General features: G+C 38.3%; 1 protein-coding gene across 3 annotated transcripts in view; it reads right to left on the bottom strand.

Annotated features, from left to right (window-relative positions):
* Nucleotides 1-27759, bottom strand: part of NFIA (nuclear factor I A) — a 544742-nt gene that overhangs the window by 328756 nt on the left and 188227 nt on the right. Inside the window, exons 1-2 of one of the 3 annotated variants that reach the window (XM_069480077.1) lie at nt 25510-25560; nt 14311-14842 (exon numbers count right to left, since the gene is read on the bottom strand). In XM_069480077.1, coding sequence (XP_069336178.1) covers nt 14311-14842; nt 25510-25512 — 535 coding nt within the window. In that variant the 5' untranslated portion in view covers nt 25513-25560. Of the gene's footprint in view, nt 1-14310; nt 14843-20286; nt 20651-25509; nt 25561-27759 lie in introns of those variants that run through there. The other 2 variants (XM_069480078.1, XM_069480076.1) reach the window with 2 other exon arrangements.

The raw sequence follows: 27759 nt of genomic DNA, 5'->3' as shown, positions 1-27759 counted from the left end.
CATGCCTAGAGAAATAAAATCGTGAATGCTGTATGTGTTGGGGGGAAGAAACTCTTATCTTCAGTTGGGTTCTGTTTCCCTTAGAGAGGCTTATGTTACCTACGATCAATAGGTCTCCAATTAAACAAAGAAGATTTACATATGCCGGTGCATTTTTGTCTAATGAAATTGGACTAACAGTTTTAATGAGAGTAAAGCACTGGATAGAAAGGGAAACTTATGAGTTTACCATATACAATTGGGTCCATCACCTTAATTCTGATCTTTAACTTTTCTGCTACCACTGCTTGTGGCCTCTCCCAACTTGGGATAAGTAATCATGCCAAAATACACCCTGTTAAGTGAGGACAGACATACAAAACTACAAACGCTCATGAGAGATAAAGACATGATTGACAGGCCATTTCCCTGCAGAGGAAAACAATATGTGATTCAAAACCAACCAAAAATCTGAGTGTCCACCCTGAAGGGAACGGCTTCATTTTTAATCAAAATTATGTTCTTTAAAAATGCAACAGCATGAAATTGAAATCCTTTATTTCCCCTCCCAGCAGAGTATCTAGCACATAGTAGGTACTTGATAAATGACTGCTGGTATAAAGATGATTTCTCCACATATACACAGGAGCGATGGCTATATTACTCTATCACCGTCAAATCATCTTTTCTAGGTAAAAAGTTCAGATAAAAGTCAAGACCACCATCTTAAAAGGAAAAACAAATAGCTTGAATGATTTTCTATTAATAAATCTGGCATCATCAAACCTTTATTTTTCAGAATTACAATTATTCAGATGTCAATAACTCCTTTGGGTTAATATGAACTTTAGGTTTTGGTGAAGAAATATAAATCAGTTAACATGATAGGATGAGAAGAGAAAATCACTCTGAAAAAAATTAGGCTTAAATTCAGTGCTGAGGTGAACACACAAAAACTACTTGATATGTTATCTAGTTTTTAAATTCACCTGATTAGCTTCTCAAGTTCTGGTTTCCTTCAACCCAGATTTCCCATCTAGTAACCACCAGTTCGACAGAGATATTGAATACAGAATTGAATACAGAGTGAGAGGCGGTCCTATGCATCCCTATGAGGGGTACACCAAAACAAATACAACCCAGTCTCTGATCAGAGAGAAATCACAGCCCAATTTGGAAGATACATGTGGACAGTTTTATTATAATATAGGAAGTGCTAATGGCAAGTACTAATATAGTGCTAATGGATGCTATGAGTACACTGGGAAGGAGTCCTTAGCCCAACATTAGGGTGAAAAGAAAGCTTCCTTGAGAAAATGATATTATAGCTGAGTCTTAAAGTGTAAGTAACATTAGCCAAGTAAAGGGAGGTGAGAATATCCCAAGTAAAAGGAATAATACAAGGGAAGGAACAAAAATATACATGCATATACCTATACCACATCAGAAGACGTGGGCAGAGACTTAAAGGACACAAGCAGGAAGACAGGGTGGCTCTGCATGGTCCATGCACCAAAATTCTCATTTATGTCTGTGTACAGGCTCTCTCCAGTTTCAAGGTGAGTTGTGTTCACTGGTAACTCACCACAAAAAGGTAATTTATCTACTTTAATCAGACCACATTTATCTAAATACGTGTACCCCTTATTTAAATACTGTATCTACTATCTTGATTACAAATAAGAACTTGCAATAACACCCAACATTGTTAAGGGGGCCTTGTCAGATGCACAAGTCATTTCACAATACTAAATTCCTTAAGTCTTGAAACTCCCTCTCAGACTTTAGTTCCTACCTCCAAAAGCTCAAAGAATCAAAGATACAAGGTTGATACATTAGAGTGCATTGAAACATCACTCTGGTGGGAATATCCAATTCGGAATGAATTCCAAATTTAAAGACATGCAATCCTTTTTCCAGATGTTGAAGAGAGAGAATCAAAATACTCTGGAACAATTTTCTTCTAAATCATGGATTAAAAAACAAAAAAGGATTTTAATGACAATATTGCAGATTCATAATTCTAACCTGAAAATATGTATTTAAAAATACATAGCATCAATGAAGGCTATTTATCAATAATGTGCTCAGATTTATTCATATTACACAAAGAAATGGGAGGGTAAAGAAAACAGAATAAGGCTAGAAGTGTGAAAACGCTGTTCAAGATTACAAGAAAATAAGCTGGGGGAGGGGAAAGAGGAAGGGTATGATTCTAAGCAAAAACAGCAGATTTTCAGATTTTTAAAACTTTCATTATTTGGAAATAAGATAGGTAAAATAAAGAAAACATCAGATATTGCTAAAAATCATCAGGTAAATTCTCATATGTGTATACAGATGGCTTATTGAATACGAAGACAACATGGTTTTCTCTTTCACTGGAGGGACTGAACTGCTAACATCCCAGGAACTACACCAACTTTGCTTCACTTCTCTGACTGTTAAACAAAGAAATCTGTCTTGAGTTTCATGATGTCCTACATGTCACTGTGACTAATCCCCAACCATTTTTATTTACAGTGTTCAGAATGAGTTTCTATGACAATCCCATGCCATTTTTTAAAATGTTACAGATTTTCTGCATTTTGAAAATAATTACAGAACAAATCATTTATTCTGCACTCTATCCAAAGAAAAGCACACACATTAATGGCTGGAGAAACAGATTTCACTTTCAGATTAAACAACAAGCAGATAAAACAGAGAACAAAAAAAAAAAAAAAAAAAAATCCAGTGTACACTGTGTGGACCACCAGATTTTTGTTGTTTTTTGTTATTTTGTTTATCAGACATGCAATAGTTCTCCTCTTTCCAATCATCATCATACACACTGTCCCAACAACACACTAACACACCACACTCAGACATACAGGACCCCTTACATGCTTTCCGTTTCAATATAATATGTATCTGTTTTCTTTTAACAAGAAGAAAAAAGTCAAAGCAGCTTGAGATCTCTGAGGATTTAAAATCCACTTCAATGTAAAAGTCTCAAGATTGCTAACTTTTTCCCAAGAAGGAGCAAAATAGGGAATTTAGGTGGCTACACTACTGGCACTTGGCTGTGTTGCAGGCACTACTACCAATTGCCAAATGAATTCACTACAGCCTGTTCTCTAAGGCCTTCCCTTCGTTTCTGTTTTCCACTCTCTTAATTCCCCTGCTGTTTAGTTTTCCTATAACGCTATTTGTTTTATACTTCAGCTTTACTAGAAGGATATCCTTAAAAAAGAGAAATAGAACTTCTCTGTGTACCACCAGCTTTCTTTAGAGAAAACATGCTATGGTTGTAAACTATTAAATAATAGAAAGCACCTGCACCCTCTTTCTGTGTCTGTTTGGATTTTCTTTACATTTACACAGATATTTTTGATACAAGAAAAAATTTAACACTTACTAGAAATATAGTCAAATGATAGAATTCCCTGACATACACCAATTTTACCATTTAAAAAGCAATATAAATAACTGGTTCTACAAATATTTAAAACTTCATACAGGAAGGACCCTAATTTAAAAACTACAAAAGCTTGAAAATCTTAATTTCTGAGAAAATTGTATCAAGGATAGAATCAGCTCATCTCATAGTATTTCCTTCAGTTCTGTGTATTTGGAATCTAGTGCAGTGTCTAAGAGGTAGTAAGTGCTCAAAACGTGTTTGCTGAACTGACCTGCCAAGCACATGGTAGAATCTGTCGATAAAGGTAACCAAAATAGATCTGCTATGCCAAAACCAACCAAAGAACATCCACCCTGATACAAGTGGTAACAGGCTACAACTGCTCTCCAGTTCACACAAGAATTTCTGATCTTCATAGCTCCTGGGATGTATGGACTTAGTTTCCTCAAATGCAAAAATGAAGGTTTGGGCCTCCCAGTTTCCTTCAGGGCAGCAACTCAACCTAATCTAAAGAAAAAGCTCCAGTTTCCCACTACTTTTTAAACTTCAGAGAAAACAATGGCTGTTGGCATTACTGTGTACTTCCAGAGAACACTTTTTGCCCCATGCATAAATTCAGAAGCAGAGCTTAGATTCTAATATATTGGAGAACGCCTGAGAGATAAAAACACGCCACAGGAGGGTCTGACCTAGTTACTAATCCTAACCATTTATTAACCATGTAACCTTGAATACCTCTTTCCTCACTTCCATAAAGGCAAATATAAAATCTCCCCTACGTAAAATTTAAGATTTATATGAAGAGCTAAAAAAATAATGTATAAGAAAAGATAATTTAAATATTGTAGTTTGAGAGCACAAGTCTGGAATCTGAGGGATTTGGCTTGAATGCTGGCTTTGCCACTTAACTATCGGTGCGACCTCTAGTGAGTTACTAATTCTCGAAGAACTTCTGTTTCCTGAATAACAGGAGTATCCCACAACAAAAGTCATCTACCACCACCACCCAACATAAAAAATTCTCCAAAATTTGGAGAAAGAAAAAAATATAAAAACAAAGAAATCCACATAAAACCAAATAAATCCATACCTACAAGTTAGAAAATCCAACAAAGTCAATCCTAAGAAAACTCCTTGAATTGCCCAAAGTGTTTAAAGAGTTTGTAAGAGAATGCTCTATTGCAAAGCAGAATGAACTGTTAAAACTACTCTGTCGTCACTTCTAAACTAGGTGACTTGGCAGTAAAGAGCCAGAAATGTGAATTTATGTTCCTCTCCAATCTATCTGTTTTCTTCCAATTCTGCTATCTCACCCCATGGCTCCACTTGTTCCTCATGCCCACCTCACCCAGGCACCTCCAAGATTCAATTGCAAATAAAGTGAAAAGCTATGCATAATCAGTCTTTATATAGCAAAATTGAAAATGTCTTTCTTTGAAGAATTACAAAGCTTTCTGTCTGAAACCTCTGACCTTTCTAGAGAAATCAGAGTCACTGTAGTTTAAAAATGTAGGTGGTAAAAGTACAAAGGATTACATTTATCCATTTTGCATGTCTGTCGTCTTTTCTGAGACTAGGGGCAAATATCTTTAGAACAATTACTTCTTCAATGCTCACATTTCAGACTGCAATACCCTCATTCTCCAAAGAACTAACTGTATGTATGTACATCCCGGGCCCAATGAGATGGCACTTTTTTTGTTAATTTTTATTCCCATTTCATTTTACTGAAACTCTGAAATACATGAATTCCAAAACCTTTTTTAAAAATAAGATTTTTGTACATAGTGAATAAGTTAAGAAAATAATAAAAGTTCACTGAAATCTTTTTTTAACTATTGATTGGCCATGGGGAGGGCAGAGACTTCTAAAAGTACATTTTAAAAAACGAATTCTTAATAAAAGTCTCTGTCACATATTAAGAGGCCATACAATAAAAGTATTGCAATGACCATCTTTCCCTGACAGAAACGTACAACAATAGTTACGCTGTTCAACAGCATCGCTACAAAGACTTCATTCTCAGAAGTTACTTGAAACTACTCTCCAAAAGAGAACCTCTACCATTTAAAAGAAGAGGAGGAGGAATGCCAACTAAATTAATCCATCAGAAACTTTAGTAACTTAGCCATTTTTATATGATATGCATTCATGCAAAAATCTTGTCATAGTCATGCAAAGACACAAACATTTCTTATGCAAATAAGCTTTTGCCAAATTCTTATCTCAAATCCTTGCTTCCTCTCAAATGCTAGTAACCCACTTAATGTGAACTCACAATTACTTAATGTTGAAAATATATTCTTAGGTACACAATTTGCCATCAACATTTCTCATATGTAATATTATTTATGAATTACATTCAACATAAAAGAAAATTACAAATTTTCATTATTAATCTGCTATTGTATCTGAGCCCACACAACTCTGTTTAATCGTATGCTTCAGAGGTTTAAGTGCAGATACACAGTATCTTCATTACTCATTCTATAGTAAGCTCTTTAAGCATCCCCATCCCTCATTCATTTGGAATGTTAAAAAATGCCACGAAGAAGGGCTCGATGTCATCTCAACACTGAAATCCATCTGTCTATGGCCCTCTTTGACTTTTACTCCTTCTGCAGCCAACATTTTCACAAAAGTTGATGAGAATTTGTCAACCTAAGGACTTGTCATGTCAGTTCCTTTGAAAGGCAATGGAATATTTGAAAGTGACAATGATGGGATCCGATGTGTACGATATTCATTTTATGTAGGAACTTAAAATTAAATAATCCCTTTAAGATTAAACTACACAGAATTGTAAATGCTTCCAACAGGGGAAGGGGAAAGAGGCAAGCACATATCAACACAGAAGACATGATTCTGAATTTCTGATATTAAGTAATATGTCTCCAATTTTGAAAATTAAATGAAGATTGATATTGTAACACTGCAGTTCCTATTACCCACTGACAAATACATTACCCTACTAAAAATTACCACTGAGATCAAGCTATATGACTCACCACAGATACATCTTCTCCAACAGCATGAATGCAATGCACTACCCAATCATGGGCTGGCAAAATTACCAAAGGAAATAAAATCAACCAAACCATAGCAACAAAGACAACAGCCTGACAATGGCAGATGCTACATAGATATTCATACAAATTTTTAAATAGTACACATTCATTTTTAAATGTTTTAATTTCACCTCACTTTTTAAACTCATAGAACATTTTAAAAATAGCCATTAAAAATTTTATATGAATATATATGCTCTGAAAGCTGTCTATGTCTGGAAACTCATAGGTTATTTCGGACCATCATAAACACTTATCAGAGGCATAAAAAGGTAGGCAGTATGGAACTAGATACAATGCACAATAGGATATGAGTTCTATTTTTTAATTCTAATCCTTTTTTGTTTCTAGTCTAATCACTTTTATTCTCATGCCTCAGTTTTCCCTTTCTAGCATAACTTTCTAGTTACAACCCTAACTACATCTGAGATTTATTAATATTTCTTAATATTAATAGTTATATTTCTATTTTACTCACTGTAAGTTCAGTTCAATAGCCTATTTTTAAAATAAACCTGAGAAGGATTAATATGTATATTATGAATTAGCAGAATATAAATTGTATTTGCTGGTCATCTTTTTCTATTTACAATGATAAAAATCATGCTGAGTGAGGCTTTGAGTTTTTACACTGAAGTCGTTAAGAACTAATCTTGTCTAAGTTTAAAGAGATAAAAATAAGGCTCAGTCCTTTAAGGGTATTAAGATGAAACATCCCTATTTTCAATTGTTTTTCTTTCTATTTTAAATTTTTAAAAAAATACTAAACGAGTAAAATTCCATTATTTTCTCAAACATAATTTTTGCTTTCTTTTAAATAATTATACACAAAGCCATAACCAAAAAATCTTTTTGGAGGAAAGAAAATTTTAAATTTTAAAATCCAATCATTAAGGGAAGTTAGAAATACACATTTCTTGTGTATATAAACATATGTACAAAAGTCTGCATAGTAAAATATTACATGCAAATTAGATTTTTAAAATAATGTTTACTTTAATACTCAAAAAGGCTTCCAAAAGCATCTAGAACCCATTAATCTGACTTTATCTTACCACAAAAAAATTTAAACCTATGTCATAATGCATCTATTCACTAAAATTCAACATTCTAAAACTAAGAAAGAATAAGTCATTCCAGATTTTTGACCCCAACACTGAATCTTGATCTGCACAAGTAACATGGCCACTCTGAGACTCTGTCCTCATGCGTTCAAATGAACAGTGTATAACTTATTCATAATACTGCTATGAGTGGATGTAAGGAAGGAAGGAAAGAGGGAAAGGAGGGTAGGCAAGCTACAATATATGGCAAAACTTAGTAAAGTGCCTGCTGCAGAACAGACATTCAATAAAAGTTATTTCTCTTCCTTCCTTTCTTTCTTCCTTTCTTCCTTCCTTCTCCTTTTGTCTCCTCTCCATTGATCTAGGTCCAAAATATCTACCACTAGGAAAGTATTTGAAAGACATGAAGAGAAGTAAGTTTAAAGTTCCCAAAGAACATTAAAGTGATTCCACTTCAATCTCCAGTTATTATGATCATACTAATCATTTCTGGGTTTGACATTTTAAAGAAGACTAAGATTTACCAAAATATATAACACAAATAAACTTCTTTCTCTCAGTTTTATCTTATTTAGCTTGTTTTACAAACAGAACAGCAAAAATATCTTCTGATACAGAATTGCTGCAATTTGTCATTTGTTGGACTTAATTCTTCGCCTCATAAGACATGTTTATTTAACTAGAACATTAAGGGGAGGACTAATTCCATTAGATAAAATATGCTTTTACACTCTGGCATTATCATAACAAAACATAAGATATTGCTTTCTAATATCTGAGGGAAAACTTAGAGGAAAAAGTAGTTTCTGTCTAAGCAGCAACTACAGAATTCTGTTAAGTTTAGGGACACCAAAGTTTGGATCAATAATGTGTATCTTAGAGTTGTCTTAGTGGGAGAAAGCCAAAAAGTTGCCACCTTAAAAAGCAAAATAGTAGAAATTATAAACATCTCCATAACCCCTTTTTCTGAGCTTATGTGTACCACAATGTCTCGGACTGGGCTCCTAAACCCTTAAAAAGAATTTTTGTGAAACTTTTTTTTCTAAAAACTTCAATAAAAACTCCCAAAGCCCCAAATAGTGTCTTAGTCTGAAACAAGCTATGCAAAAAAATTGTGGGAAGATAGATTATAAAATTCTCCACTTGATATCTTACTGCCCAAGATCCCTTTATAATCATTACTTAAACCAAAACACTTATAGAGCATCTCCATGTGTGATTAAGTTCACAGTTTCATGTTTCTCCTAGCAAAGCATGCCAGACTTCATTCATTCTCTTCCTCCTTCACCTGACTTCTTCCTTCCCCTACCCATCCTTTAAGGATTTACAATTTATAATATATTTAAAAAGCAAGCTCTAACCTCTAAATAACCATGGGAAAATTATTGCTGAAATGCTAATAAATCAGTGTTTAGCCCATTCACTAAACTCAATCTGTATTTTGTGTTTTTTCTTCTCATTCTAACTCTCAAAATTGTTTTTAATAATCTATATTGACATTTGTGAGCAATTAGAATTGTTGCTGCTTCTGTGCAAGATTTAAAAACCCGGCAGGCTGTTCTGTGTCCTCTGGAAGCAGCTTGAGGCCTTAACCAAGTGAAACACCCAGTCCTACTGTGTACAGCAGTGACCACAACAAAGACTGCGGTTTCTCCCACACTGGCCTTAAATACGTTTAAATTAATGCTATTCATCACTGGTTGGAAAAGAAGACAAGGCAAATCCAAGCCAGCAGCATTGGGAAATTTTCTTACCAACATAACCTCTTAGCCATAAATGAACTGACTCCCATTCAAATTTTTATTCCACAACAACTATTTCTCCCTATTCCTATATGCCTTCTGAACTTCCATCTTTTTCACTACATTCTAGAGAAAGGATTTTGTTACTACATTCTAGATAAAGGATATTGTTACTGTCCTCAAGTTACACAGAAAACACTCAATGATATAAAAGCCATATTTACCTCAAGTTTGTTGATTGATAGTGCTATCTCCTTTGAAAAGATAAAAAATTCTAAAAATGTGTGCATATACCAATAATTTACAGTAGATGGATCGCCACAAAATCTACCTTGATTTTAGTTTAAGGTTAGAGTTAGAATTTGAGATAGAGTGATACTTACTCTTTTAATTTTAACTATCATTGCATATTAGTCTTACTCCTTATTTTTCCAAACACATTTTATTATTGCAAATCACTGAACTAAGTGAATAACTTTCTACAAGGGAGCTTATTATAGTACTGAAGAAGTTTAATCACATAATGTATAGTCCTACACTTGAACATAAACACACATACACACACACCTGCTAAGAGAATATATTAAATGTATTTTAGATATGAAATATATGGTACAGGTAATGTGGCAATACTGCTGCAAACTAATGCAGTAAGGTACCTAAAAATTAAGAAATTATCATAATTAATTTGGCATAAGATTATAAACTGTAGCAATCTGACATGATTCATTTTTAAATTTTTACAATAATTATTCTATATGCAGTGATAACCTTATAGATACAGTCATACTGTATTTTAAAATACTAGCTTTTAAAAAAAGGAACCATTCCCATTGCTCAAACAGCACTCTGTGTGCAGCCTGGATGTGCACACACATGCACACGAAGTACACACGCACTCATACTCATACACACACACTCCTAATCTTACACCTGCTCTGAAGCAGTAGGAAGTGAATTCTCAATCTGTCAACATGACCATCTGGTCTATCTGCATATCACGGCTTTCTCTATTACTATATGAAGGAATGGCAATCACAAAGCCAAAATAAAACTAAAATGCACCTGAATGGGAGTAGCTCTCTTTTGGTTGAAACACAATAAAATGGAGCATATCAGAGCAAAACTAGCAGTAATCTAAATAATTTAAAATGAGCATTCACGACAGCATAATTAAGTGAACAATATGGTACAAGTAATGTGGTAATCAGTAATACTGCTGTACAGGTTTACAGGACAGGAACCAAGCTTCCAAGACACTGAAATAGCTCTTTCAGTGAGTGTCGGGAGTTTTGCTATTCCTGGTCCAAGCAAAATTAAGTAAACGTCATAGTGGGGTGTCATGAAAGCAATCAGTAACTATTGTACCAAAAGATTACTGTGCAAAAGTGCTCACTTTCTGCAAAACTAGTAAATGCTCACACTGCCATTAGGGCAATAACAGCTCGCTTTGTCACTGGCTAATTAACAATTACAGCAATTACCTGACAAATTTTGATCACTTATCAGTCTTTCAAAGTGAATTTTAAGACCACTAAAAATACTTCCAATCTCAGAAAATTCCTCATCTGCAAAAGTGAAGGTGGCTCATTGCGATTTAGCTTTTGGACCTAATATCGTTTGAAAAAGTAGTTGAATTTAACATAAATTCATTTGTTTAATTTTAGTATTTAAATGTCTTCACACAGCTGCCCCAGAGCTTTCAGTCTACTCCATGGCAGGTAGTAACTATCAAATATAAATTGTGACACTGTCATTCTATTCCCTAACTACAGCAACCTACCCCTATCCAAAAAATGAGCCCTTAAAAAGTCTAACCTCTTACAAAATTTAACTAACTTGACTGAGAATCTTTCTGGAATCTGATTACATTACCAGAAGTTATACAGAAGCAGTTTAAAAAAAAAAAAAAAAAACTCTGCAGAAAGTTCTCGGTTGAGTGCCTACTAATGAACAAAGGTTAACTTTATCTAAAAGGTCAAATGCCTGGTGGCTAAGGTTATGACCTTAACAACTTAAATTGTGACCTTGCCACGTGCCGGGTATATTGTAGATTCTGATACAGATCATCTGGTAAAGACTGGTCATAAATTAGCTTTACTGTTACACACCCACAAAGAAAAGCATTTGCCACAATACCATAATATCTCCAAGTTGTCATAGGATACATGGGAAGGGCTACTCAAATAGAGACCAAATCAAGGGCATAAAATGGTTTTGTTCTTTTATACTTTTAACAAATGAAATTCTCAGGCTTATAGAATCACTCCAATTATACTTGTTACTGTTTATCAGCCACAAAATTCACACAGTTCTAATGCCACTGGATTTAGAGGAAAAAAATTAGAATGTAGTGTATGTATTATATTTTAGCATCCCAATAAGTCTTAAAATGAATCACCTCTGCTTTTAAAAAACGATTGATTCTGCATTTGCTTCCAGTATTTACATATATATTCTAAGGTTTCAACTTCCTACCAAAGAAAAGGCCTATGCATGAAGCAAGAGTTATACACATTTTTAGAAGGAAAAGAAGATCTAATTTCTGTGGCCATCTAGGGGGAAAAAAGGCATTTTGGAAGAAAAAAAAATACAACATTTTAAAAGAAAGAGAGAGAAAAAACATATTATAGGTGAAAAGGCCACAATGGTTTTGGCAAGTATCTTGAAGCACGTTTCAGAGTCTCTGCCTCCTGCCAATACTGGCAAGTTCTCAAAACTTTTAAGGAGGTAAAAACATTGTTTAGTGTTTACAAATCTTCAGTATTATAACAGATGCTTGTCAAATCAGTTGTATGTAAGTTGACCGATCTACCTCATATTTGTATTGGCAGCTTCCCTTCCACAAATAACAGGTCTCTAAATCTCTTAAATCAAATTTGAAATATTTTCAGAAAAAAAGCCTTTAATATTTTCATTTACAATCTTCCTGTTTCGCGCACAGAAAAGTAGCCATTATTGCAGTCCTGTGAAAACCAATGGCCAAACACTTGGCTGGTATTCAGGCACAACAAAGGATTCTGGGATACATCAGGAAAACCAAACCGAAAGGTAGTCTGATCCATGTTGCTGTCCATAAATCTTTCATAAGCAATAAGGATGCTGACTCCCTAAGCAACCTTCTAAATGTCATTTTACCAACATAAACCCTTCAGGTATTGCAACAAACAACAACTGTGTTAGCTCAAGGATTGGAAGCAATAGCATAGTAACAAACCAAAAACAACGAAAGAAAATACATGTAATGGGAATAGCTACAAAGGTTGCATTTCTTTAAATCTAAGGGAAACGTTTAAATAAAAACTTAGAATGGATATATTGCTTATGCTGATAAAAACTGCACAGCTATTTCATTTTGATGTTATCTCGTAAGGAAGCACACTTCATGATCTGCATTATCTGTTGGCACCCTCAAGTTTCTATGCTGATAAATTATTCGTTATAATTTATCAATTATATTTTTTAAAATATCTAAAAGAGAAACGCAAGATTGCAAAGAGTGCTCCTTAAAAACACTTGTAACACGCATACTTTTTTTTGCACCTTGCAGAACTTACACATGCAAATAGATTAAGAAAATTTTTAACTTTGCTTTTTCAATAGACAAAACAAATTAACAATAGGGTTAAAAATAGGTTAAGGAAGGGCTAGTTGTTCCTGTTTAGAGGTCATTTGACAGGTGCTACCTTTTCATTTTTGCTACCCAAAGCTAAAGCAACAGGCAATTATTATAATTAACTATATATTTTCAAAAACCCAAATATCTGAAACATAGATTACATCCTCTAAAATACTCATCTGCCAACAGAATGCAAATGATGATGTGACATGCTTGCAAAGTTAATTTCTCCAGTTTCTTATGTAATGGCAGATAAATAACAAAAGTTCTCTTTCTAAAACATATACTGAGAAAAACAATATAAAATAGGCTACCAGCTGACTTCTTTAAATTAATTCTAAAAATGTTTTTTAAAACAGTGCAGTGTTTATTTGACAGGTAACATCCCTCTCCTTTGTGGAAAAAATACATAAACATATAAACCCCAAAACAACCTACTAGTAGGATTCCACAACCTTCTTTCTTCCATCTGGCTCAAGTAACTGCCATGAAGGTAATCTAGCAAGACCGATATGTACATATAAAAAGTCAACAAGTTACACAAGACCTGAGCTTTCACATAACACAATGAGCCTTTTGTCTAAAGCAAGACGAAAGGAACAAAGTAAAAGTGCATTATTTTATCCAGTCCTCGATAATTTTATCCTGAATGCTATTCTAAATACTGAACCATGTACAGATAAAACACACCTTGAAGAAACAATTAAAAATTTTTATAATAAAGCAACTCACTACATCAATTATCAATAGCGATTTCTCTATGTGTTCATGCACTATACAGGTCGGTTACTTTTAATATTAACCTCTCCATCAATTACTTAAAGAGTTGGTTGGTTTCCCTTAGCTATCTGAGACAACACTAAGAATTCCTAAATACAAAGCTACTAAATCTGTATATTAATGTGATTATTTTTCCTTCATAAATGATCAGCAATTTGATAGTAATCTTACCTCCAACTTCTTAATTGGGAAGGAGTTCAAGAGGCCCCAGTAGATTAAAAACACTCCCAGCAGAAAAGCAACTAAAAATATTGCCTCAATACCAAACTAAATGCTTTTTAACCAAATCACTTGCCAGTTAAAATACACTCTTTATTACAAAGGTTTTCATGAGGCTTCTCTCAGCCCTCATCAAAAAATGTGATTTAAACATATCACATATCTGATTACGAACGCCTCTGAAAATACTACTTACCAAAAGCACTGTACTTCCTGAGAATTCTCTCAAAGCTATGCTTTTCCACCTGAAAGAAGGTGGCACCTCATACACACGGGCTTCAGGCTATTCTGACTTGGGTTTATCTTTGAAACCACACTGGCCTTTATGCACGCGGCCTGCAACTTGGGGAGTTCAGGAATGATCCAGCATAGACGGAGGCCATCAGAAAGGAAAAGCACACAAGAAAGTGGAAGAAATTCTCACCATCGCACTTACCTGCTGCATGCACAAAGTATGCCAAATATAAATCGAGTTCCTTAACAGAAACCCCTATGTGATGGGGTTGGACACAGAGCCCTGGATTAGAGCATTGTGGGGACTTTACAAGGCGCTCGCCATCAGTACTTTCCAGCGGAATACCTTTAAACAAAATCACCATAACAAGGTCCAACCTCCAGACTTTATCTGCCTGGCGGAGGCAGTCAATTCTTCGCATCTTGCCTTTCTGGTCTGGGTTGGAAAGAACACAACATGGAGGTTTTTTCCCTGTAACTGTAAGAACAAAATCCTCTCGATACTCAGGTCGAATATCTTTCCGTAACTTTGCCAGAAGTCGAGATGCCCACTTCTGCTTGACCTCTGGTTTTTCACTTAGCAATTCATCCTTCACGGCTCTCTCTTCTTCTTTTGACATACGCTTTTCATGTTTTTTGAAGTATTTTCGTTTTCGGGCCTGCAGGTTGAACCATGTGTAGGCGAAGGCTCGGACGTGGGGCAGAAGTGCTTCGATGAAAGGATGAAATTCATCCTAGGGAAATGAATAAAAAATAAAACGTGAATATGATGGAAACAAAAGGAAGCAACTTTTCTTTAGATGGGTATCTTAAAAAAAAAATTCTCATTTCCCTTGAAATTTGATTCAAGCATTATGTTACTGAAATCACGCACAGGAACCCTACAGGAAGTGGTGGTGGGGTGGGGGGACAGTGGGAGAGAAAACTATAGGCATCATTTCTCATGATCTGAAAGAAAAAAAAATTTCTAAAAATTTAGAAAATGTTTTGATGTGTTCACCAAAGTGCACCAGCTTCTATTGTCAGGCCTAGTTCCTTAATCCTTTAGATAGCAAGTGAAGTTTATCTGAATGCTTATAACAATATATAATCTTAACCCTATTTCAAGGAAGGCATATCTAATTTTGTCCCAGCCTTGACCTCACCATTTGTAGTACAGCCAGGGCCCGGCCGCCAGATTGGCAAATCCTAAACATTTAGATGCCAGTCAATGTTTATGGAAGTCTAGGAGCAAAAATCGTCTCCTCAATCAATGAAAACAAAGACTTTCCCTCTAAAAATATTGCATGTAGACTCTGATCTGTTTCTTATTCATTTTGATAATATCTTTATTCTTCCTTTAAATGTTATAGATACATGTAATTTTTTTAGTCAGAAATTTAGACATATTTGGCAGATCTATATACAAAAGAAGGGATGAATTTGATATTAGACTAAAAAAAAAAAACCTATGTCCAAAACATAATTGTCGATACTATGGGAATGAAACAAAAAGGGAAAAAAAGGAAAAAAATAAAGAAAAGCATACAGGCCAGATAGTAAATAGAATGTGTCATTGTGACAACACTGTTGCAACTGAATACATTTAATTTACTGATATGATTGTGAAATGCCTTCAGTAATAATCATCCCTAAAAACAGATTATTTAACTTTTTAAAAATAATATTTCAGGGTTTTTTTGCACAGGCAAACAGAGAACCCGGTATACTCAATGTTTATGAGATATCAGGAAAGCCCTCATGATCGCCTATTAAAATTCAGGTAACGTGAAAATAAAACTGAATTCAAAATATTTAAATTTTTCTGCTTATTTTACTCAAAATATTTGATTCTTATGTGCGACATTTTCTTAGGAAATATAAAAATAAAAAATAAATTAAACAGTAACCCCTACAAGGCTTTCAGAGTACATCCAACTTTTGATTAACTAATCCACACGAGTTACATAACTTCTGCGACACAACTCCCCCTCCAAAAGATAGATTATTTACTTTCAAGTAAATAAAGATGAGAAAACCAAAGAGATATTTGATGACTTTTTGTTAAAGGCTGTAGGATAGACAAATATAATATGCATTCTGTTTTGATGTGCTATATCCATCTTAAATATATCGTTTCAAGGCACAAATAACTGTAATGTCCAAAATGTTATTACTATTAAAGCAATTATTAAATTTTTTAACGTTCAAATGTAAACTGAGCAGGTAAAATTGGTAAAATATTTTAGTAGTCAAGTCCATTAAAATTTTACAAATTATAATCAATCATTTAAATACTACATGACTGAGTTTTTAAAAGTAAATATATCATAATATAATACATAATAAATCATTTCCATAATTGACCTTTTTTTCCTCTCTGCACGAATTTCAGGCTCTGTGTTTCAAGTTTAGCTTTGAAAACTGCCCTTTTTCAATAAAATAATCCAAAAGAGAAGTAGTCAGCTTTCATAACATGTGTGCTTTCTTTAAGTGGAGGGAGAATAGAGAAAAATACAAGAATTATATTATTCCTTACCATAAACCATTAGAATTTTTTTTAATTTCTGATGTTTGATAATATTTCTTATTCCCATACTTTAGAAGAGAGAAACGGGAGGCAAGTCACAGTTAATCTGCGAAGGTATATGCCAAACCACAGAGCATTTAAACATTACTAAATTCTGAGCTCATCCTTGAAATGCTCTAAAATACATAAATTTTAGGTTTCAAACAGAACTTCATATGGACTGATTTTCTTATATATACAGCACATGCTGGGGACCAAGGCTTTGTGGTATTATGCAAAGAACTCTTGGAGTCTACCTTAAACTACAAAGTGAGCTTTCACCAAAAGGAAGATTTCATTTTAAAGTATCAGCTCCATTTTATAATATAAAGGATAACTTAGCTCCAAATAATTCACATCTATGTTTAAATATTATCTTATTTAAAAGCTTGATTAATGATAATACACATATAAAATAAACATTCTAATATGGCATTTTAAGTGTTCAAAGATACTGCCAATATGCTTCTTAAAAAACTTCGAACTGCATTCATTCATGTTCAAAATGATTTTGTTTACCTGCCAACCAAATGCCCACAGATCTCATCATAAAAATCCTTAAACAAAGCCAACTATGTCAACTAGTCAGTAAGAATAATCTAAGTCCCCAATTTTGCATCAAAAGTATTTACAACATATTACTCCCCAAAGGTTTCAAGAATGTGCCAATAAAAGTACACAATATTTTGTATAACTTTACTCACATGTACAATTAAAGTGTTAGTTAATTTTTTCTAATATGTCTTTCTCAATTCATGATTAAAAATATTCCAGAATATCAGAACTAAAGAATATGATTAGCTTATAGGAAATGTCCAGGAATAGCATAACTGATGAGTTAAAAAGAAAAAAAGATAGCAAGCCTTATAAATCATGTTGCTGAACATGTCGCCATAAGCTATGTAATATTTCAAAATATTCAAGAGAAAACAAAGAATATTTCACATATGTGCTCAGTGAGAAAGTTATAGGCCACCAATAAAAACAAACCTGAAAACCTATTTCCAAAGTGGTATTACTTTGAATCAGCATCTTAAAACATTGACCTGTTTGAAAGTAAGCCAAGTTTAAAAACCACTGAATGCTGATATTTGTAGAAATTACTTCTTTTAAAGGTTCACCTATAAATTTCTGCTGGGATATCATCATACAGCCAGTACATGATTTGGTTGATATGCCTATCCTGGATTAAAATAAGATGTCTAGCATTTTCTTCGTAAAGTTTTAAAAAATTGCATACAAGTTGAATGTAGTTTATTCTTTCATTTAGAGCACTTTTATCGCTGTTATTCCTAGATCTTTTTTTTAATGAGCAATAAACTACCTGTTTTTCTTTTTAAAACTGGCTCTAAAGCATTATAAATATTTCAGCAAGTTAAATAAATTGTAAATCAATTTTTAAAAGAAGAACTCATAAAATATATGAGCCCTCATTCACTATTTATTGTACATTTTCTTCACAAACTGTTACACTAAATAAGCATTTCTCTTAGTGGTGTTTCCAGAAGAAGGCCTAGTGAATGCATCAATCAACACTGCCAACTATGCAGGAGGGAAAAAAAAGAAAAAAAATTAACTTTCTTAATGTGATAATAGCTTTTAAATCAAGAGAAGCCAACTTTGTTAAATACCTGACTATGCCCTGGGCCTACATGGATACGCAGGTATCCTCATTTATTGTATAATCCTAAAATATAAATTTATCTTTTCAGAGCTCACTTGAGAAGACACCAATGTATCTGTTAGGGTCCTTTCCCTCTGTTGCAGCACACTGGTATGATCTACAAGTTCTATGTGTTGCAAACTTCTGCCAGCTAGAACTTCAGCCTCTGAATCTCAGCATTTTCACTGTATTCCGTAATTCATTCAAATTATCTTACACTTTGCATCTTATCCATATGCAATTGTGAATCTTGCCAGAAGTGGTTGGAAAAGTTTCATTCCATACTTCCACAAGTTACTAAAATAGGAACTTGGGAAGTTTGTTAGAGAAAAAAAAAAACTTTTACAATAACTAAAAGCAACTGCTATCCATTATTAATGTTAGGCCTAAATCCCAAACAGACCATTTCAACATAAAAGATGCATTTAAGAGTCTTCTGAGATCAAATAGCCGGTATTATTACTGTTAGATATTGCAATAAGAAGGGATGTCATGTGGGAAATAAATCCAGACTCTAGACAGGAGAGAGAAAACTACTGGTACTTTTTAGCCTTCTAGAAAGTATTCCGGTTAAACCGTTATCTTCTGCTAAATGAAGGCAAGAAGTGGTAGGCTTTTTTTAAGGGAGTGGTGAATAAACACTTTATTTGAAACATATATCTTCATGTAAGTGATTAATGGTCAGATCGCAATGTACCAAAGCAGAGTGAAGTCTCACACTTTTTGTAAAAAAAAAAAAAAAAAAAATCCTTAGCGCAAAATCACTTGGACTTGATTCCTTTTAGTCAAAGAAAATAAGTAATATATTCAAAAGGGTCCAGATTTGGGTGGCGAAGTAGCAATATTTTGCCTGGGGGTGGTGCAGACAAGGGAGGGATGGACCGGGGAGGCACAGAAAGGAGGGGCAGTGGGGCGCGAGAGCCCCACGCTCCGAGTTGTGTCTGAGGGGAAAAGTTGCCCCTGTCCTGCACGCGTAGCGGCCGGAGTCGCGCGGTGGCGGCGGCGGCAGCGGGAGGCGGCGGCGGCGGGGGGAGCCGCGTCCGGCCTGGGCCGCCGCTCGGGCTCGCGGCCGGGAGCCCAACTCCGCCCGGCGCTCCCCGGCCCGCGGCCCGCGGCCTCCGCCGCTCGCCGCCCTGCGCGGCGGGGGCTCGTCCCGGCCCTGAAACTTTCACTCGGGGAAAGCGAGCGGGCCACCAGCGAGCGGCGAGGACGCAGGCTCCACCCGGCCGGCGCAGGGGGACGCGCGTCTACGCAGCCCCGCTCCGCCGAGGGCTAGCCGCCGCCTGCCTGCGTCCAAGGGGCGCTGTCCGGGCTGGGGCTGGGACGGTGGCCCGCGTCCTTCCCGCGGCCGGACCCCGAAGGCTTGACAAACAATAAACAAAAGTAAGAGTTTGGGGAGGCGGCGAGGGGCTGCGGCGGCGCTGGCTCCGGGGAGCGGGCCGTGGGCGCAGGCACCCGAGAGCTCCCCGCACACGGGGCTGCAGCTGGCCCGAGCGTGCGGGGTGCGCGGTGGGCTCCGTCGGCGGCCCCCTCCCCGGGCGCCGCGGAACTACAGGAACCCTGCTCTCGGCAGCAGAAACGCTGAGTCCAGATTTCAGCGTGTCATGGGCTGCAACCCCGCCGAAACACGTGCGAGGCGTCCGAAAACACCGCTGTTCCGCAGTCCGTCGCCCCGATATTAATTAACGCATTAATAAGAGGGCGCCATTAGCCATGTGCCCACACAAATGGCCGTGCAAGAGGAATGCACCCGCATGGAAACAAAGTTACTTTCTTAAAGCTGTATTTCTCCCCCCCTTTACGGGCACACGCGCGCACACACACAGAAACACGCGCAGACACGGGCACACACCGAGACACATGCCCCGGGCCCAGCCGGCGCGACGGTCCTGGTGCCCCCTGCCCAGCCCCAGACCTGCCCCCGCCACCCCGGCCCCCCACCCCTCTGCATCCAAACAGCTGCTTACCTGGGTGAGACAGAGCGGAGAATACATAACTGCCGGGCGGTGGGGTGTGCGTGTGCGTCTGGGTGTGCGGTTTGGAGGTGTGCGTGAGTGTGGGTGAGAGAGGAGAAAGAGGGAGAGAGGAAGAGAGAGAGAGAGAGAGAGAGAGAGAAAGGGGAGAAAAAAAAAATCAAGCCTGCTTCTTGCGTTCACATTTCCAACTCGGCTCAACTGCAGCCAGCCAGCGCTATTGCCGCTCCATGAGCTGAACTTTAACCCCGCCTAGAGTTTCCCTACACTCCACTATACATGTCTACTGTACGCGGGCGTTAAAGGCATAGCGCACCCTTTCCCGCTCCCGCGCCGGCCCGGCCGGGTGCCCGCGAGCTGCCCGCGCGCCCGCCTCCGCCTCCGCTCTGCACCGCACCGCACAGCCGCCGCCCGCTCGCGCCGCCGCCGCCGCGGGGGGGGGGGGGGGGCGTGGGGGAGGGGGCGGCTGCGGCGCCGCGCGGCCAGCCGGGTCCCGAGCCTCCGCGGCCGCTCGCGGTCGCCGCCTCGCTCGCTCGCTCCCTCGCTGTCTCCCTCGCCCGCTCGCTCGCTCGCTCTCCCGCTCGCTCCCCGGCCCCCCCGCCCCCCTTCCCCGATCAGCGCATTACTGGGTAACGCAGTGAGGAGCAGTTACAGTCTGTACTCCGGGGCAGCTATAGGCTGCCACAGGATGTGCTTAAGCAAACAAAACTACTTTTCCTCATCCCCATCCCCCCACCCCCGCCGCAGACCTTCGCGGACCTCGGCGGAGGACTTGGGCAACTTTGCCAGGTTGCCCTGCACCCCCGGGCCACTGTGTGGGCACGTAGAGAACCGAGGAGGAGGTCGGGCGGCACATTTGCATGTATGCAAATTTCTTTGAAAAATCAGACCTCCTAGGTAACTTTTTTTCCCCCCTCTGAAATGCGGTAAGGCTCAAAGCATTGTAATCTCTCCAGCGAAGCTTTCTGTGGGAATAGATTCGTCGGCAGAGGTAATTATGCACACAATCCTGCAAACTTTGTGCAGCTTCAGTCCTATGGTATTCAGAAGCGGGGGTGGTGGGGAATAATTTCACACAGAAGATTCACCCGGATTGGGGTGGGGGGGGGAGTGTCTGGAGAAAGGAAGGCGGAGATTAATGAGCGTTCTCCCTTCCAGGACTGTGAAACTAGTGGGTTTGAACACACACACCACACAAAAAGTTCTATCACGTTCAGAAACAACAGTGGTTTAGCTGTGACATCTTTTTCTTTTTAGGAGGGAAAAAAAGTGAAAGGGATGTCCCCTTAGGGAAGGGAGATATTCTGATCCACAAACGCGTGCCCAAAACTGGACATAGGCTATCATTACCGTCCCTGTTTCTGAGACACCTCTGGAAGGGTGCCTTTTAAGAATCCCCTTTTTCCCTCCCCCAGGTAATAGTTCTTAAAATGGAAAAGAACTTCCTGCAATTATTTTAGGTTTGCTAAAGTATTGTTTTGGCAGAAAAGGGGGGTGGTTTTTAGGGTTTGGCAAGTTGCCAATAAGCCTGCTTTTCCAGTTTTTTTTAACCTCATATTTTCTCCCTAGGCTCTCTTCTCTCCTGGGGGGGGGGGGGAGTATACCTGCCTCCTCCAAACCCTATCCCGTATTTTCCTCCTCCTCTCCCTCATGGTAGTTTGCAACCTGCTGCATTTGACACCCTTCTCAAAATTCCAAAAGGAAAGAGGAGGGTATCACGTTGAAAGATACTGGCACAAAGACAAGGAAATCTGCTCCTTGATGGAGGTGACATAGCTAGAGAGTCTCTGAAGAGAGGAAATTCCTGAAGGAATGCCCACTCACATCTGAGTGATGTATTAAGGCCACTCTCATTCAGACTTTTTTTTTTTTTTAAAGCAAGGGGCAGGAAATATTCTACTGGAGAAAGAACGAAATAAAACCTCTGAAATAATTCTCCATCTATTTAAAGTTATTTTGTGCTTGTACTCTAGGTACTTTATTGCTAAAATAATTCCTGAATGCTCAAGAAACCTTTTTCTCTTCCCCTCCCCTCCCCGCCCCCGCCCTCTTGGACATACTTTGAAATCGCTTAGATTATTTATTAAGAGGTGAGGGGAAATAATAATTTCAACCTTTAATGAGAGAGTCTATTTTTCCAAACTAAACAACTGCTTTTCCTTGGTTCCTCTTGGATTGCAGCAGGGGAGAAATGTTCTAAAAGCTAACCCGAGTTACAGAGACAACATCCCTGGCCACGAGAACCTTTGCTGGGATCTATAACTTCAACGCGCTCCAAGTTTCCTCGATAGAAGTTTCTGGCTGACGGTCCCAACATGTAACTGAGGCACAGTGAGAAGTTATTGTTCGGAGTGTGTACTCTTGGGAAGCTCTCTTCCAGAGCAGATTAAAATCTTTCTTTTGGTGTATTAAAAGATACACTTCACATCTGCCTCTTTTCAAAACAGCAAAGATTCTTACTTTTGATTGAGTCTCAAGGAAAAAAAAAAAGTTTTTTTGTTTTTTTTTTTAAGGACTGGCACGTCGCCCTTTTTTAAAAAAAAGGGGGGGAAAGTAATTTAATGCTGATATTTCTACTTTAAAAACTTCTTTTGTTGCAGCAGTGGATGTGCCTGCGATTTCCAGCTTTCTGCGGTTAGCAATATTATCTTAAGTAACTTTTGGCGCCCTTCGTAAGACTTTTGGATATGGGACGATTGTTTGCGCCCTCTAGGCAAGGGCTGGATCCAAGTTCAGCACCAAAGCCCTTCACATCCGCTCCTGCTTTCTCTCCTATCTCCGCCAGCTCTCGCTCCCTCCCCCGCAGGGGTGGGGGAAAGGAGGCGGGGGAAACACTACAAAGCACAGTTCCAACTACAGCCTTTGGAAACAAGACTGAGAAAAATACAGTAGAAGAGTTACAGTTACAGAAAGGCTTCTGGTAACTTTCTCTCCAACAGGCATAAATTTAAACACACGCACAAAGAAACAGATGTTTCTCAAAGGGCAGACTGGGGGTAAAAAACATTTCCAACTCTCTCCCCTCTTCCCAAGTTGCAAAAGTAAATCCTGTCTAGAGTTGACAAAGATACTAAGACACTTGAGAGAGAACAGGGATGGAGGGAGGAAGAAGAAAGGATAGTAAAGAGAGTAGTGTAGGAAACACAGGTGAAGTACAAAAACTAGTTTACTGCAATTATATAAATGACCCATTGTTAGGAAGGATAAACCTCTTATTGGAAATAACTGCTCCAGTCATTTATTTTGCAAGTGGTAGGAGGCTGCCTTGAAATGGGATTGTCTCTGCGCAAAGGAGGCTCCTGTCATGCTCTTGCTATCCATATTCTTCCTGGCACAGAGCCCAGCCTTGCATTTACTGTGTTTTATTTGCAGAAACATTACCTTGCCAGCTTTAGTGAAATCCTCTTAGATATATAAATTACGTCAATAAGGTTTCACTTATATGTACATCTCAAATAGCTCTCATTTTGGAGGTTACTTAATAGGGAGATCTTATTAATATGATTTAGATTTTAATGCCCAGAGCAGTGAAGATAGGACTGGGATTCCTAAGTGACAACACCATAACTCTGTAGTTCTTACCAAGACTAACTTTATTAACTAGCATTTTTCAACATTTTTTTTCTCTAGTTTTTGACCTGGCGGTCACTTGTGTGCAGATTTTTCTTATGTGCATATAATCCTAAATTGAATCATGTTGCTGAAGTGAGCATCCAAGTGAATTCTTACATCAAATTTCCAAACCAGATTTGACTGGAAGGCCTAAAGCCTTGGGAAATAGCTCAATGGGAATTTAATCCAAAGAAAGGAAAGAGCCCATATTATTTTCCATTCACTTCCCAGCAGAATTAGGTGTCTACACTGCTAAGAGAGGAGGAGATGGATATATTTTAGTCAGAGGCTGCCAGTTACTGTCTCCAAGACAAGCTACTGCAGTTGGTTTCCACTGGATTAGTATCAAGGACTTGTCCAAGAGGCCAGACTCCAGCTAACAGTTAGCAAGTCAGCAATCTTCCACACTTGCACTCTCCACAGGGGTTGTTGTGGTAACAAGAAGAACTGTGAACTTGGCCGGTCTTAATATCCTATTGGCTACTGACCATATACTTAAACAGCAGAACTCAAGAAAGACCAAGAAAAACCACTCCCCCTCTTCCTTTTCAATGTATAAAACAGCTGTCAGTCCACCTGTGAAACATTCTCTCTTCCTTAAAACTGTTGTTTAGAGTTCAAGAAGACAGGCTCACCCATGCTTTCAAAGTACTTGCAATGCCAGAGCTTCTAAGATAATCAAAGTGAGAAGTTTTGTAATGCTGAGTACGCAATATATTACTTCCCAATCCTCACTGTAGACCCACAATTCAGGCAAGATGTAAGCTACACGTTTCTTAAAGAAGTTGAACCTCACCTTCCACAACAGTTACCAACTTCCCTGAGTTTAAAAATAGTAACTAATGCAAAGTTAATAACTCATGCAAAGTTATTTCTCTTGCAGAATTTTTCTGACTTTTTCCAAAGGGCAAGGAAGAGGGCATACGATTAATGCAAAAATCCTCCGATCAGCCTTTTTTTTTTTTTTTCTTAAACTCAAAAACTCTTTCCTATTGTGCTTGCTAAATCCGGAAGAGCTCGTAGCTTTGACAGCTTGAACCACACCATCCCCTTCAGAGCCGCAGAGAACTTCAGATCTCCTCTGCCCCGCCCCCTCTGGCTACTGAGAACCATTGTACACCCAAGCGTTCTCATGATTGGATAGAGCTTTTGTCAATCTCCTATGTTGTCCCATTGATTAGAGGATCAAATCGTCAATTATTCTCCTGGTCCAGACATTTCTTTTCGGGTTAGGTTGAGTGCTGAGGGCAGACGTCTTTTACAGAACAGAGCACGTACAGGATTTCCCCCCACCCCTTTCTGGAATCGAGCAAGCGCTAGGAGGAAAAAAAAAATCTGTCAAGCTCAGCAATTTTTTCAAATCCCGAGAAAAAAAAAAAAAAGGAAACCCGGTCTCTGATGCACATAGCAAAAACACCATCCACAAAGCTACATCTTTAAAACAAAACCATCACAATAGACATTTACCCAGAAATCACTTAAGTGCAAATGCGAGCTAGAGAAATGTTAAAGTCTTAGCCATTAAATAAAATCATTCTACCATTGTTGTTTATACAACGCATATCACATAAAGGCAAAATAGAAAGTTTAAGATGTACCACGTACCATTGCAATGTAAAAAGAGTACGTGAGAAACTTTAAAATGCTCGGACGAATTGCTTCATTTGTTGTCCCCTTTTTTTTGCATTTTAAAATTATCTAAATAAACTTGGAACCGTTGAAAACCCGGAAGAGATTTTTTAAAAAGCTGTTGGCCAATTGCAGGCTTCTTGGAGATTTTTTTTTTTTTACTCCAAATCAGAAGGCTTTTGCAATTGCAATTCTCATTCTCTCGCTCGCTCGCTCTCTCCCTCTCTCACTCTCGCGCTCGCGCGCGCGCGCTCGCGCGCTCTCTCGCGCTCTCTCTCTCTCTCTCTCTCGATCCAACCTGGGCTGGCTGGTTCTCAGATTCTCTCTCGTTTTGCCTTGCGTGCTTTGGATTGTACGAGACTTTGCAGAAGTTGCAATCGATTCGGCAGCCCCTCGCTCGTCTCCCTCAGTCCCGCTCTCCTTACCCTACCCCCTTGTTTATTTCCTCAATCGCTGCAATTTGCATAGTAACCACGCACTAGGCAGCCGCAGCAGCCTGCGGAGGGGGCCGGGAGGGGACAGGGAAAAGGCCTTGCCCCCTTCTCCCCTCCTCCAGTCTCTCTCCCCGCCAGTCGTCTCCTCCCCCACGGCGCGTGGCCAATAGGAGCCCCTACATTCGGCGCAAGCTCCGGTCGGGACACCGCTCTGAAGAAAAGCCCCTGTGTTACTAGGCCCAGCTCGCGGGATCGTATTTTTGGCGCATTACAAGTTCCCGTGCTTGCGGACCTCGCAGCCGGTACAGGGCAGATGTGAGGATATAGTGCCTTTGCCTGCGGTTGTGCGGGTTTTGCACGTTTTTATCAAGTCTGCATACCTGCTTTCTTGGTTTCTTTTTCCAGAGCCTCTCGTGAGTTATTAGGCTAGTTCATGATGGTTAGTGAGAGATTTAACCTTTATTTGCACTGATGTAGACCGAAAGTTAAAGATCCTCTTTGGTGCATTAAATCAAGAGAGTGCAAAATGTCACAGAGAACTTGCAGTGAAATAAAGCTTCTACCCTAGGTTCGGAAAGAAAAAGACAGTTGCTCTATTCTCTGCAGATGACTGAACATATAATTGTTAGGTGGGCTCCCTCAAGAATAAAGCTGTTCCTTTAAAACAGAAGATACAGTGAAATTCTGATTTAATTGCCAAGCATCTAATTTGTCAATATCCTTGCAAAATCTAGGTTCCCACAAAGTTTAACCCAACCCCTCCCCTTCCTGTCCATCAAGAGATGAACTCTAATAAGAGTTTTGACATTTAAAGGGGGGGGAGGGTTAAAAGATAATTATTGGAACATTAAGTCCTTCATCTCACTGACTCATCTTATTTCATTAAGCTAGACTCTTTCTTTAAGACCATGTAATCTGGATATTTCAATGTCAACGTTTTCTCTGTGTGTTTTAAACAACAAAATAGCCATTGGTGCAGAGCAGGGAAAGAACTCTAAAGGGAGAGTGTATCTCTTTAAATGGAAAGCTTCACAACCAGGCTATTGCTCTTTTTGTTGTTGTTTTTAAAAATGTCTTTGCTTTGCGTCAGGTAGCTTAGGACATTTTGCTGAATAACTGAGTTAGAGGAAAATTTGCGCTTACCTTGCTTGAAAAAAATTGTCCAATAAGAAGTCAAGAGGAATAGGAAGCAACCTGGCAGTTGTCTGATTTTCTTAACTGTCCTTGGTGTAGGTTCCTAATTAATTAATAACAGGACCTGGCACGGTTAAATTAGAGGTTAGAGAAACCTCACATTTTATTTTGAATCACATTTTTGGCTTTAGTCTTGCACCCTACAACTAGTCGACTGACGCAGCATTACTGGGAGGTACTGTACTGTGGCTGTCCTTGGCATTAGACAAGCTTTGCCGTTCTGGGCTGCCCCTCGTAGATTCAGATATGCTCTTGCTCTAGAAATCCTGTGGCATTTAATCCCAGCCTTCTCCACTGAGCATCCATCTTCACTTGGCATACTACTTCACCTAGAAATACACTTGATGGGATATAGTGGCTTAAGTGAAAAAAATAATAATAATAATTTTTTTTAAGTAACCAAAAAAAAAAAAATTCTAGGCCTTGTTCAGGCCTAGTTCAGCTGGTACTAGGCTGTGTGACCTTGAGATGGTTGCATAAACCTGTAAAATAGGACATCAACCTATTGTAAGAACTGAAGGCTGTTTTGCAAAGAGCTAAGAACCTTTGAAATGCACAAGAGGTATCAGTTTGCATTACATTGCTATGTAGATGCCAT

The sequence above is a fragment of the Eulemur rufifrons genome, chromosome 8 (genome assembly GCF_041146395.1).
Source record: "Eulemur rufifrons isolate Redbay chromosome 8, OSU_ERuf_1, whole genome shotgun sequence".
NCBI classification, from domain to species: Eukaryota; Metazoa; Chordata; class Mammalia; order Primates; family Lemuridae; genus Eulemur; species Eulemur rufifrons.
The sequence above is the reverse complement of the archived record's forward strand: the minus strand, read 5'-3'. Positions and strand labels throughout refer to the sequence as shown.